Source organism: Sus scrofa, chromosome 10 (genome assembly GCF_000003025.6).
Source record: "Sus scrofa isolate TJ Tabasco breed Duroc chromosome 10, Sscrofa11.1, whole genome shotgun sequence".
NCBI classification, from domain to species: domain Eukaryota; kingdom Metazoa; phylum Chordata; class Mammalia; order Artiodactyla; family Suidae; genus Sus; species Sus scrofa.
Genome location: NC_010452.4, coordinates 46,717,697 through 46,732,085, shown reverse-complemented (window position 1 = coordinate 46,732,085; position 14,389 = coordinate 46,717,697). Strand labels below are relative to the sequence as shown.

Genomic DNA, 14,389 nt, shown 5'->3' with positions numbered 1-14,389 from the left:
TATTTTTAGAGTTTCCACAGAAACCTTTTCCATAAATATCTTCCAGCTTTTACCAAACATAACAGGACACAGTGGTGAGCTCAGGGCTTCATCTTCTCAAGGCACCATTGCCAACAACCTTCCATTTGTCTAATGTTCCTCATGAAACTTTTATCATTTCTAGCCTTGGTTTCAATGATGACACGAAGACAAGGCTGAATTAAAGTATACATGACTCATTTTGTTCCCACTCTTCTCATTTGGTTATAATATTGCATGTGTTTTACATTTTAACGTCCAATTGACATTCTACAACTGAGTTCCATTAAACAAAACGTCTCCTTAAGGGGATACCACTGGTTCTCTGCCTAGTATCCCATTTCTGCTTTCATTTTTGTCAATGATCTTACTTTTGTTTAGTTATGGAGCCATCATATGTTCAGGGTCCATCTGCAGGAGAAGGCTCATAATTGGTATAAGCCAGTCTTGTCTGACTCATTCAACTCTGCCCGTGATTCATGTAGGTGTGGGCATGTGACTGCTTCTGTCCAAGGAGTCACAAAAGGAAGTCTATTAGGGCTTCTTAGATTTTTCTTTCTGATGACAGAAATGCAGGAGGGAAACCTAACTGCCACAATGTGGTTGTAGAGGATGTGACAATCAGAGCTGTGACGTGATGGTTGGCGCTGTGACAACCACATTGCGATCTTGAGGGGATAGAAGCTTGAGGGCCAATGCCAACATTTGGAGGATGGTAAAAGGCAGCAACAGAAAGTCCTTGGGGTTTTGATGAGATCTTGTGTAGACAAATGAGCCAATTCCAGGAAAGATCAAGACTTTAAGGACAGCTAGTAATTACTGAATAAACCACTCTGCGTAAACCACTTTCAGTGGGATGCTTTGTTCCTGCAGACTGAAAATGTCATCGTCCCTAAAACTGGATGAAAATACCTCCACCTTTAGTTTTTGCTTAATGCAAATGGAAGTCTTGGTTATAAAGAAGCTTCCTCTGCCACACAGCTCCCTCCTTTCCTTTTAGGCCAGTACGGTCTTTCCTATGCTCTAGCCCAAGGCTTCTTGTCAAGTTAGAGACTGGCCAGGTATGAGACCATTTGTGTGTGTGTGTGTGGCAAAATATACACAACATAGTTACTATTTTAACTATTTTAACACATTCCAGTACCATTCGGTGGCACCAAGTACATTCATAATGCTGTGTGACCATCCCCACTTCTTATCCTAGCAAAGAGAAACTCTGTACCCATTAAACAGTGACTTCCCACCCCTTTCCCCATCAGTCTTGGCAACCTCTGTTTTACTTTCTGTCTGTAGGAATTTGCCCAGTCTAGGCACCTCGTATACGTCAAGCACCCTCCTGCCCAAGGACCACGGCCTCTTCCCTGGGTGTCCACACAGTTCAGTCCTTCTCCTCCAGGTCTTTGCTCAAATGTCGCCTCTCAGCGAAGCCTTTTATCATCCCATCCTAGCACCCCCTTCCTCCCCTGCTTATTTTTTTCATAGCACAGTAATCATCTCACACACTTTATATTTGACTTTTTTGGTTTATCGTTTGTCTCCTCCATTAGAACTTTGATTCATTGCTTTATCCCCAACACTCAGACTTCAATACATACTGCTTTCTGTTGAATAAAAGGAGGAAGGGAAGGAGAAAAGAAAGAGCAAGGGTTTCTTCAGTCTTGCATATCCTAGCACCTAGAACATTGCCGAACACGGAAGAGAAGCTTGATAAATATTGCTAAATTAACAAAATGTTATATTTTTTCACCTAATACATACACACAGACATATGTGTGCATTTATATCTTAAAAAACACTTAAAAAAATCACTTGCTTCTCGACCACTTGTTCTCGCAGTGCCTCAGAAAGAATTCTCTGACCATTTAATTCATATCAATAGCTATACTTTATAAATAATTCTAAAATTATAGGCCCTGTTTATGTGTGTCTGTAACTTATTTGGAATAGTTACTGAAGCCCACTTTATGTCATTTCGACACATTATTTCCAAAATTGGTGCTGGTTCTTTAGGACCTGTGGAAAATCTAAAACCTAACATCGCATCCCATTAGGCTCCTTCCTTTCAAAATAAAAGCTCTAAAACATGAAGTCTATTCAAAAAAAAAAAAAAAATTCCCCGACCAGCTTTGTGACCATCCGATTTAAAATCTTTCAAATTTCTCTCTTCCAACAGCTGTCTAGGTAGACAGCTCTGCCAAGGCCCCTGACAACTTCGCACGGCTATGGCCATGCAGGAAAGGCTCTGCTGCAGTCTGACCTGGGTCTTGGCCGAAGGGCCCGAGACACCTCCCGGAGCAAGGCCTCCAGATCTGGTGGGACAGTCCCCCAAAGAAGCCTTTCCTCCATCATCCTGGGTTCAGCTGAGAGTAGGGCTTTCCATTTGCCCTCCTCTCCCTCCTCCCCACTCGCTCTCCACCTTGGAGATGGGAAGCTGCAGGCTTCTGGGTAAGTCCGTGAAACTGTGGACTGAAGTTTAAAGTTGGTTCCTCAATGGCGACTGGACCTTTAGGGCTAGGGAGGTTGTCCTGTGGGCTTAGGAATGCAGGGAGCCGGCAGTATGCAGACTGTGCTTTTGCTGCTTGTATGTATAATAAATACTCAGAGTGCTATTAGGTTGTCTTTCTCCTGACTGCCCTTATCTATGACATGCGACACCGCCAGTGTGATGCTGCTTAGGGACTGCTTGACACGCTTTGCATTCATGTCACCTCTACGGACACAGATACCCTTTGGAGTATCATACAGCCCTAGCTAGCAGAGCTTCCAGTAGTTCAGACTCAAAGGCTGCTTATTTTGCAGCTTGTCATTATTCTAGTGACTGATTTTATTAATTTATTTGTTGTCTTTTTAGGGCCACACCTGTGGCATATAGAGGTTCCCAGGCTAGTGGCTGAATCGGAGCTGTAGCCGCTGGCTTACATCACAGCCACTGCACCTGTATGTTCATAGGGGCACTATTTACAATAGCCAAGACACGGAAACAACCTATATGCCCATCAACAGATGGATGGATTAAGATGTAGTACATATACACAATGGAATACTATCATCCATAAAAAGAACAAAAGAATGCCATTTGCAGACACATGGATGCAACTGGAGATTCTCATACTAGGTGAAGTAAGTCAGAGAAATACAAATACCAGATCATACCACTTATGTGTGGAATCTAAAATATGGCACAAATGAAACTGTCTACAAACAGAGACAGACAGACACATAGAACAGACTTGTGGTTGCCAAGGGGAGGGGGTGGGAGCAGGATGGACCGGGATTTGGGGTTAGTAGATGCAAATTATTACACTTAGAATGGATAAGCATGAGGTCCTGCTGTATAGCATCAGGAACTATACTCAATCACTTGCGATAGAACATGATGGAAGGTAATGTGAGAAAAAGAAGTGTGTGTGTGTGTGTGTGGTGTGTGTGTGTGTGTGTGTGACTGGATCACTTTGCTGTACAGCAGAATCTGACAGAACACTGTAAATCAACTATGCCTTAATTAAAAATTTTTTTTAAATAGTAAACTGATCCCAACAAGGAGCTACTGTGTAACACAGGGAACTCTACTCAATATCATCTAATAACCTATATGGGAAAAGAATTGGAAAAAGGACAGATGTATGTATACATATAACTGAATCACTTTGCTGTACATCTGAAACTAACACATTATAAAACAACTATACTCCAATAAAATTTCAAAAAACAAAAATCCTGTAATATTTCAGACAAAAAAAAGTAAACTGATCATTCAGTGTTGGACACCAAATTTGTGAGTTAAGTGATAATTTGAAGATGTTCAAGAAACATGGAAATACTACTATATGGAAAGAAAATCAAAACACAAAATTTAATCTATATTATCATTTTAACAATGTACACAGTTCTCCTGTGATGCAGTGGATTAAGTTTCCAGTGTTTTTACTACAGCAGCTTGGGTTGCTGCTGTGGCGTGTTTTCGATCCCTGGCCCAGGAATTTCCATAGGTCACGGGTATGACCAAAAAAAAAAAAAAAAAAGTATATATATATGTATATATATGACTCTGAAGGACATGTGTTTTGAGATAAATGGGTCATAGGATAATTTTTTTCTTTTTACTTTTTTGTTGCAGTGTTTAGGTGATGCAACGGGAAAAAATTACCTTCGCAATATTCATTTTATCAAAGTTCTTGTGGAAATCATATTGCTTAGTCTTAAAAGAGAACCAAAGTGCTAAAATCAAAAAGGTTACAGTCAATTTCTATTAACCTAATTCTTAATTCAGGCTGTCATTGGATTCATCAATCATGTTTATCAAGCACTTTGTATGTGCCAGGCACTGGTGCTGAGCATATTAGGGAGATTATTTCTTTAATCCTCACAAGAGGCACTATTTTTATCACTTCATAGGGTTAATTTGCTTGAGGGTCATGTGACTAGTTAGATATGAAGTTGGGATTTTAACCTTGGACAGCGTAGCTCAGAGTCATGATTACATCGGCTGCAAATCTTCCCAGAAAGATGCTGCTAAAGCTATAAATCTGAGATGTTAGGGGGACAAAACCTCATACATAATTCCTTCCCTTTAGCATTTTAATCAGACGTGCATTTCTATTTGTCTTACATCTTAAAAGCTAAATTTGACACTATTTTTAATTTTATTTTTTAGATATTAAAATATTAGATTATTTTAAAAATGTCATGCCTATTTCATTTTTAAAAACCTTTTTAAAAACCTTCCACTCTGATTCAATGATTTCTCATCTTTTTATCCAATTTCTGAGAGCTTTAAAAACTTGTATTTGGTGGCATCACTTAGAATGTGATTTACACTCAACATTACTTCATCTTTGAAATGATACTTTTATCATTCTTGAATCACTGTGGCTTCATTGAAGGTTTGAGAGACACTCTGTAGGACTAAGTCATTACCCTGTAATTTGACAGTAGATGAAGTATCACCTTTTCATTACTTTGAAAAAAAAATGACCTTGCAATTGATTCTTACATTTAACATTTAAATATCAGTTCTGCCACCATTAAATTTAACTGCATTGACCACATAAGAAGCCAGAAAAATCACTGGGTCACAGGTTAATCTAATTCAATTTAAAGCCAACAAAGGATAACTATAATTAGTAATTTACCAATTCAAGGGCCAGAGTTGTTACATTCAAAACTGGTTGATTTGGGAGTAATTAGCCTTAAATTTTAAAACATTATTCTGGTTGCAGAAGCTCTTTCAGGAGCTTATTAATATTTTTAACAGACTGGATGATTCATGAAGTCTAAGCTATTACCTAACACAGCCAAAACTGTTGCACTTACTGTCTGAGTCTGTAAATTGATCTTATTTTACTTGACCTGCCTTAGGGTATAGGCTCACAGCCTTTTTTTTATCAGTGGTAGTATACATGCTAGTTAGTCCCCAACAAAGATTTTGAGTATTACATTAAAAAATAAAAACAAAACAAAAAAAAACACAAGATACAAACTTCTTGCCTTCCAAAGCCCAACACCTCCATCTCGTTTCTGATGAATAAGGAGACTGGCAGGGTACAAACAGAGCAGAGCCGAATTAGGACAGTCAGTGACATTTCAAGAAAAGAATTCTGCTGGACCATGAGGACTTGCTGCCCCAAACTGAGACTAATTTAGAACTGCCTGTTTGCAGTGCATCAGCATTATTTGTTACTATTCATTTTATGAAACAAAAGTTGTTACAAATTCGTTGTAAATTCATTCTTTTAAATCTGATTGTAATAAAAATTTAAAAATCACAGGCGTTTCACTCCTGGCGCAGCAGTTAACTGCCGGACTTGTGACGGCACCTCCCCATCCCCTATTTATCTTGATTTCCACGTTGCTAGGGATTCGGCAGGGACTCAGTGACAGAGGCACTGCGTCAGGGTTTTGCGACCCTCAGGTAAGTTAAAAACTAAAGCGAGAAGAGCTCAGATCCCCAGGCGCAGAAAGGAGGACACTGGAAGAGTGTTGCGTTACAAAGTAGAAAACCATCCTCTCGGAGTCTAATGGCGAAGGGACTGGCGCTCACATCCAGCCGCACACCCCGCAAGCGGCCGGTTACCAGGCAACCAGAGCTCTCGCGAGACACACCCTGCACCTGCGCACTGCCTCTGGATGGCCTTTTCCGGATCCTCACCCCAGCTCAAGGCAGTTTCTAGAGATCGAACCTTTCCCTTTTTCTAGCCTTTTTGAGAAATGGCGTTTGGGACTAGCCCGGCGCAGAAGGAAGAAGAGTGAGGTCCCCCGAGTGGTCCACATCACCCCAGCGCGTCGAAAGGCGGGGCCGGAGAAGGCGCAGGTTCTGCGCGCGCGCAGAGCGGCCCACGTGGAGCTGGCGCAGAGGCCACCGTGAGTGGGGCTCGGGCGGGGGTCTGACGTTCCGAGCGGCCGCCAGGGGAGGGATCCGTCCTGGGGCTTTGCCGGGTGCGCGCCGTCTCCCCCGCTCCCCGACTCTGAGGGCGCACGCACCCGGGACCACAGTGTTTTCCGGTGTCCTGGCTTTGGCCGCTAGTCTGCTCTCCGCCGGGAGCTGAGCACTGTTGGGTACGAGAAATAACGCCCACCCTGGTCCCTCTGTACTACTCAGTCTGGAAGTGGAGGCGGACAAGAAAATAATTCTAGTCTCGTGTGCTAAACCGTAAAGTCGGTAGGCACTAGAGAGGCAGCAGACATTAGGAGGGATCAACACTGGGAATTGGCCCTGTCATCCCCTCGGCTGCCGGACCCCGAAACTCGAGACCCCTCTCTTGAGTTCTTTCTCTGTTTTACTCCCAGTTGATCGCTAAGTCGGGCGGATTGCACCCCTTCTGTTCATCCCTCTGCGGCGTCTCTAGTGCCGCAGTCATTTCTTTACGGTTTGGTCCTTGGCAAAGGCCTCCTCCTGGTCCAAGTTCACACAGCTCTTTCCCTGAGGCCTTTCTAACTACATCGCTCATCTTGCTTTGAACGTTCCCACTGCCGCTTCCCGCTGCAAGGTTTGCAAGTCTTCCTCACCATCTCACCCGCTCTAGCATCTCTGCTCCGGCGATATTGACATTCTTTCTTTTAACGCAATTTCCTGGGATACCCTTTCTGATAGCCCTTTGGTAGGTATTCTTCAGATGCAGGTTAAAGGGACACTTCCTCCAGGAGGCCTTTCCTGACCTTCTCAACAGAGTCAGATCTCTGCTCTACATCTCGTAGTTTCCGTACCTTGATTTGCATCGCATGTTATTTTATTACTCGCTGATAAATCTTCCTCATAGGTTCTGAGCCCAGTGGATCCAGTGGCTGTTTTGCTTTCATTTGTAATCTTTCTGGCTTGCTGGCATTGTGGGAAATGCGCAGATACTTGCTCTAGTAAGAAATATGGTGTTGTTGGGGCTGATGGTAGGAGTAGTTTTCCAGGCAGAGGGAATATGTATAAAGCCCTGGAGGGAGGAACTGGTCATCTCTTGAAACAATATGTGGGGCATGAGGAGAAAGATGATGGGGGGATGCGCCAGAGTGTGGACTGACTTGGCTGTCACCTTAATGAGTTCACACTTGATGCTACAGGCCTGAGGCCTCCATTTTCTTTCAAATCCTGTTACTTCTTCCACTTTAGTTTTGGATTCTGTTCCATGAGACTCATCTGAACGGAACCCCTTGGTCCTTGTCTCCCTGTCTAGATTCTGAAGCCAGGAGGAGCTGATGCACAGAGCACGTACCTGTAAGTATTTCCTCCGTGTTGTCTGGATGCTGAGGCACGTGAACTGTGGTTTGCAGTCTGGCAGGACCTCTGTCAGATCATTGTATTCGTTCCTGAGTCATTTATTTCCCTCCTCTGACCACCTTCGGGTTGGCACTGGCCTCTGCCAATCCCGTCATGGGGCGTGACTGCACTGGAGGGGAGTGTGGGGATGATGGGTGGGGAGGGCTGCGCCCTGGGGCAGGGTGGAGGAAGCAGCTTCAGAGGCCCAAACCGCCTTTCTAGCCGTGGGCACCACTGATACCAACACCAAGGTCTGGGCTCTCTCCCCTAGGGAGCTGAATTTTGATTTTCTGTGAGAAGGTGACGTAGAAGGAACACCAAGGCCAGCAGAGGTCAGGGGACCATTTCTCAGGCTGCCCGGTGTGGAAAGGCCCCCGTCCTACACCGGCGTTCTCAAGCCCCATTCTCTATCAGATTCCCGGCAGCCTTTTTTCCAAGTACAGGTGCCGTGCCATGTCCTCAGGGATTCCGATTCAGTAGACCTTGAGAGGACCAGCCGTCCACATGTTTTACCAAAAAGTCACAGATTAGGGAGTTCCTGTTGTGGTTCAGCGGATTAAGAACTATGACTATTATCCATGAGGATGAGGGTTTGATCCCTGGCCTCCCTCAGTGGGTTAAGGATCCGGGGTTGCTGTGGGCTGTGGTGCAGGCTGGCAGCTGCAGCTCTGATTCACCCCCTAGCCTGGGCACTTTCATATGCTGTAGGTGCGGCCCTAAAAAGACAAAGAAAAAGTCACAGATTATTTCTGAGGTGCAGCCAGGATTGAGAGAGCATTAAAATTGGATTTGGGAAAACCAGGTGTGACTCGGGCAAGGTACTTACTTAACCTGAGCCCTTCTCCTCCTCCACACGCTAGGCAGTTAAACTGGTGCTTTGTGAGCATCTGATAATTCACAGAGAAATTGTTCACACATTCTGACTACCCCACGGAAATACCTGCCCTTCAGCAACAGCATCAGTGACTGGGCTTCTGGGTGGAAGTTTACTTGGAGGGGACTTAACTGCTAATCCTGCAGGGGGCGCTCTGCGGAGGGCGGGTGTCCATGGGATGAAAAGATCTACAATGAGGGCGTATCTGGAATGAGAAAATCTGGTTACCTGAGAACAGGGACGAACAGGGACACCACCCAGCTCCAGACTTCTCCAGAGCTGGCTAGTTGAACTTCCTTCAGTTTTGCAACATGGGTCCCTGTGGTTCCCAGCTGAGCCCAGGAAGGAAGTGAGGAAGAAAACAAGGGAAGAGCCATATGCAGTTTCCTCTGGGCAGGATGACCAGGACATGTGCTCCAGAGCAGTGGTGGATAACATTTCACCAGTAAGGACCCCCTCTTACTGTTTTGCCTTAATGGATTAATATCTTTAACTTCCATTACAAATTTCCCTCGTTTTCATCACAGAGTCAGCCAGAGGAATGTAGGAAGGGGGCAACTGTGTACTGATGTTTTAGGAAAGATGCACAAGAAACTCAGGGTCCAGGGAGGGAGGGAGGGAGGCTTACGAAAGGGCACAGAATGAAAGCATCATTGTCACGTGCATACTCTGCTGTTCCAGTTCTTAGAAAATCACACCAGGTTACTTAGGAATGGCAGAGGCTTCTGGGGCCCTCACAGATTGTACCTGGGGCCTTGTTGAAGGCAGAACCCCAGCGCCTAATCCGACTCTGGTGGAGATGCTCAGTGCCTACTGGCTGAATGGATGGACGGAAGCCTCCCTAGAGAGCAATTTAGAAAATGGTAACAGATCTATCAGACTAATACTACAGGCCCTTTAAGAGGATAAATAATTATGAACAAGTAGAAACATGGAACATTTTTAATAAATGAAATAAACTAAAAGAATTTCACTGTGATCACAGTACCACAGAACATTCATAAATTGCCTGTATACAAATGAGGGCCAAGTCATTGGAAAAAAGAGGGGAAAATAAATAACTTAAAAGAGAGGTTATGTGTATGGTCACACATGTCTATGGGATACATATGTCCTATATAAGTAGGCTTGCTAGAGCCGATCAGAATCAGCCTTTGAAGAATCAGAATGAGCACAACCACGACATTCTTAAGTCACGTATGTCTAGTGATCACGAATTTTCCCTTGTCGTTTTGCTTCTCTCTGAAGGATTTTCCAAATGGCCGCAGCCCCGCAAGCCCCGGGGAGGGGCTCTGTGCGGAAGACGAGACCTCCGCCTGTGAAGACCTCCTTGAACAACCCGTACGCCACCTGCTGGGGCACCCTGGGGCAAGAGGACATGCACTTCATACTGCAGACGCTGGAGGTCAGGTTTAAATCCCTCGGGCTTCGGAAGGTGGAGGACAGGAAGAGGAAGAAAAAGCAGCCCTCTTTAGGGAAAGAGAGTGGAGACACATGTGGCATGGCTGCGGACACCGGCCAGGATCTGGAGGAGAAAAGGTCAGAAGGTGATGCCCAGGCGTCAGGGTGGACCCCTGCGCACGTGCGGAAGCAGCTGGCCATCGGCGTCAACGAAGTCACCAGAGCGCTGGAGAGGAACGAGCTGCTCTTAGTGCTGGCCTGTAAGTCGGCCAAGCCTGCCATGGTCACTGCACACCTGGTGCAGCTGAGCGCCAGCAGAGGCGTCCCTGCCGGCCAGGTGCCCCGGCTCAGCGAGAGGATCGCACCTGTCGTGGGCCTAAAATGCATCTTGGCCCTGGGCTTCAGGAAAAACACCACTGCCTTTGCAGATGAAGTGAGCACCATCATCCCCAGGGTCCCCCCTCTGAATGTTCCATGGCTCGGGGACCTCCAGGACACACCTGAAGACCCCCAGGAGAACTCAGAGACCAAGTCTCTGGAGAGCCGAGACAAGGAGATTTTAGAAACTTCCTTTGAAGACCTCTCTAAACCCAAAAGGAAGCTTGCTGAAGGTCAGCAGGCTGTAGTGTTACAACCCCTGAAAATAAAGAAACTGATTCCAAACCCCAATAAGATAAGGAAACCACCCAAAAGTAAAAAAATGGCTTCAAAGTAATCTTGTATAAACCTGTCACTTCATACAGTGGTAAAACGATACCTCGTCAAGAAGCCTTGAGGAGTTCCCTGGTGGCTCAGTGGGTTAAGGACTTGGTGGTGTCACTGCGGTGGCTCTGGTCACTGCTGTCGTGTGGGTTCAATCCCTGACCCGGGATCTTCCACATGTGCTCGGTGTGGCCAAAAAAAAAAGCATTGAAATGAATAAAGTGAGTTACTTTTCCACATGTTCTTGGAGCACCACTTAGTACCATTCCTTTCAAATGTGTTTCAAATGTGTAAGATTCTCTATAACTATAGAATTTAGATATGCTAAAGCTAAAAACATTTAGAGTAGGGAACATTCAGATATATGAATATCAAAACGTTTATTGAGACTAGTGTCCATGCTTGTATAAATTCACTTTTGAAAAGGCTGGTACAATGCTTGTAGGCGAGAACATCTGTATATCCCACGGCACTTAACGTCTTTCTATCAAACTCGGGAAACGTGCCACGTCAACACGGTTCTGTTGGTGGGAAGATGAAATGGACTGCAGGTGCATCATGAGTTGTAAAGGAAAGATACGAAGTACCAAGCAATACACTCTCCAGAAACACTGCATTATCATTTACTTTCTAAATTTTGCCTTTGTCTGTAGGTAGCCTAAGCATGGGCTTGGGAGAAAGGCTTAATGTTTATAGAAAAGGCCAGATAAGGTATTTTGACTAGTTAGAAATCACCCCTTTACCTGGGTAACTTCCTAGGAACTCTTATCATGTTTAAAAAGTATCATGGTCATTCGGTGAAATAAGGCAGGAAGAGAATAAAAAAATAAACTGAGGAGCTTGGGCTCTCAGAGGTGGGTCTGTCATGACGGGTCATTTGTGTTAAGAAATGAAGCATAATCAAGGCTCTCTGTTCAAGTGTCTGCTATTTACAGCCTGTGCTTAGAAAAGGTGCTTTCTGTAATTCACAGAGAAGGTACTGGATTGCCGAAGTTTATTTTCAGCCTGAATTTTGGTTGCTCTACGGATTACGCCACCTCCGTTTAAATTTCCTGAATGCCATCTTGACCCAAAAAATGGGGTGATGGTGGAGATGGGGGAGGGCACCTCATGGACTAGAGCACGTCCATTACTGGCAAAGGGTGGAGGACGGTGTGGTTTTTTTGAATCTGTAAGACACTATATTGCATTAAAATTTAGTTTTAACGGCTACTTCATAAACAAGCAGTTTTACTGATTTTTCTATTTTAAAATGTTGAATGGTAACGTGCTTAAATTATAAAGAGGCAAATGTGCTAGTCATTTATTACTGGATTTTAAAATGACTAAAAGAGGATGAACTCCGATAACTGGAATTAGGTACGCGAATAAAGGAACAATGCCACCTCATCAGGAGGTGAGTCTGTGACAGAATTTCTGAGGGGCAAAACTGCAATTCTTTGAAAACTTACGTTGTATAAGACTGTGCCCTAAAAACTGGTACAACGTAATCCCCAACTACAGCCTTGACCTCAGATAAGGCTAAAAATCCCTTTTACTTAATTCTGGTGTCTCCGTGAATTGGTTCATTTTTGCTTCTAGAGGCTTTCTCCCTCTGTTAGGAGAAAATGGTAATGCAGCTGGATTGGAATCATCCTATGCAAGTCACCCTGAACAGCGCTGTCCTTAAACTGTGGTTGACTTGGGGGGGGCAAGCATGCCCCCTAGTGGAAGTCCGGGATGCCACGGCCATGGGTTGGCCCTAAGGACAAGGGCGAGCTGGCTTTCTGCTCCTTGGTGGACATCAGTGGCAGTTTCTTTCCCCATTAAAGGGCCAGGTTGTAAATACGCTAGACCTTCTGGCCCGTAGCCTCCGTCAGAACAACTCTACAAACAACTACAAAAGTGTCTTTCGTAGCATGAAGCAGCCACACAGGCAACACGTAAATGAATGTAGCCGTGTTCCCATGAAACCTTATGGGTGCTGAAATCTGAACTCCCTATAATTTCCATGTGTCGCAAAACATTCCTCGTTTGATCCCCCCCACCTCCCGCCACACACACACCATTCAAAAATGTAAAACCCTTCTTAGCTCGTGGGCTGTCCGAAACAGATGATGAGCTGACTCGAGTTCACAGGCCAGAGTTTGCTAGCTCCTGCCTGGTGTGAAGTATGATGGGTTCCCTGGACTCCTTAGTAAGAACACGGAGGAAGGGCATCCTGTTATCTAAGGTATTTAGATTGTTCTGGACTGAGCGGCCTAGGCACTGGTACAGTAAAGGCAGGAAGAAGGACGCACTGTGTGGTAGTTGAGGCCAGTTTATGTCGACTATGGGCGATATTTACAGTTATGTACACTGGGAAACTCCTTTTTCAAACCAGAGATAAAAACACCAGTATAAGTAACAAAATGATGATACTTATTTACAAATAAGAAGTCTTCCAAGAGCCTGACAGCTTTCATGATAAATTAGAGTCAGCATAAAGGAAGGTGTGCAATTCTGCATAAGGAATTAAAAACATTCAGACTCTCAGCGTCCTGAGAGCAGTCAAACCCCACCGCGCGCGACACGTGACTCGAGGGCTTCGACTCCCTTCGCCTCCCGCAGCCTGGCTGTTGCGGAGAAGAAAGAGTGTCTGCGGGGCAGGACAGCCTGGCTCGTCCCGGGCTGGACACGCTTCGGGGATGTCTGCCCCACACCTGACTCTGGAAAGAGTCCACCGACCCGCTGCAGATGCCAATACACACGGACTGAAGTGGCAACTTCGCCTCTCGAGACACACACAGTCCCCAGGGCGTTTTTACCTCGCTCTTCACTCCGTCATCCACGGCTCGTGACCGAGGCACAGATGTGCTGCTTCCGTGGGCGCTCCCGAGGGGACCGCGTTGGGAGACGGAAGGCAACACTTTCCAGACGGCGCGCTCCTCTCGGGACACGGCCCCGCAGACCAGAGGCCTCGTCACAGACAGAGGGGCAGCACTTTACCTCCGCACGGTGCCCAAGGTTTTCTTACATGATGCTGTGACGTCTGTCCAGTCCACAGAAAAGTGGCCCCTTTTCTAGAGAGAGGGAAAAAAAAGAACTTTTCTTCATCGAGAGCCAGCGAAAAGGTTGCAAATTCAAGGAACGTACTCTCTGTACCCTTCGTCCATCCCTCCTACCAATGGGTAAATGGTGAAAAAAAGGGTGAATGTTAACGTTCTAGCTACGGATGTGTTTTCTTGGTCACAAATGGATTTTTTTTCTCATCTTTTCTGTTACTGACTATGATGTCACTTAAGTTGTGCTTCTCATCTTCTTTGGAATGGCAGTTCCAGGCATCATTAACTAGAATATTAACGACTGATGACGAAAGAGTTCTAAGAACAGAAATATCCATCTATTGTAATACAAGTCCAACCTAAAAAGAGGGAAGAAATGGAACAGTAAGAACAAGTGATCAAGGAAAATGAAATTATACTAGAGTACAATAGATCTATATTTTTAAAAAGCCACTGGAGGAGTTGTCATTGTGGCTCAGCACTAACAAACCCCACTAGTAGCCATGAGGATGCGGGTTCGATCCATGGCCTCATTCAGGCGGTTAAGGATCAGGTGTTGCCGTGAGCTGCGGCGTAGATGGCAGACATGGCTTGGATCTGGCATTGTTGTGGTGGTGGCATAGGCTG

At 45.2% G+C, this 14,389-nt stretch overlaps 2 protein-coding genes across 7 annotated transcripts in view; one reads left to right on the top strand and one right to left on the bottom strand.

The window, feature by feature from the left end:
* RPP38 (ribonuclease P/MRP subunit p38) lies at nt 6,124-11,951 on the top strand. 2 transcript variants are annotated; one of them, XM_005668110.3, is made up of 3 exons: nt 6,124-6,378; nt 7,616-7,720; nt 9,885-11,951. In XM_005668110.3, the coding sequence occupies exon 3, from the start codon at nt 9,895-9,897 to the stop codon at nt 10,750-10,752; it is 858 nt and encodes a 285-aa protein (XP_005668167.1). In that variant the 5' UTR covers nt 6,124-6,378; nt 7,616-7,720; nt 9,885-9,894; the 3' UTR covers nt 10,753-11,951.
* NMT2 (N-myristoyltransferase 2) overlaps nt 9,567-14,389 on the bottom strand; it is a 75,353-nt gene continuing 70,530 nt past the window's right edge. For 2 of the 5 annotated variants that reach the window (XR_002336351.1, XM_021064836.1), the window contains exon 12: nt 11,106-13,780. Coding sequence is in view for 2 of the 5 variants with exons in the window: in XM_021064836.1 (XP_020920495.1) it covers nt 13,703-13,780 (78 nt within the window). In the remaining 3 variants the exon portion in view is untranslated. Of the gene's footprint in view, nt 14,122-14,389 lie in introns of all 5 variants that reach the window. The other 3 variants (XR_002336349.1, XM_021064837.1, XR_002336350.1) reach the window with 3 other exon arrangements.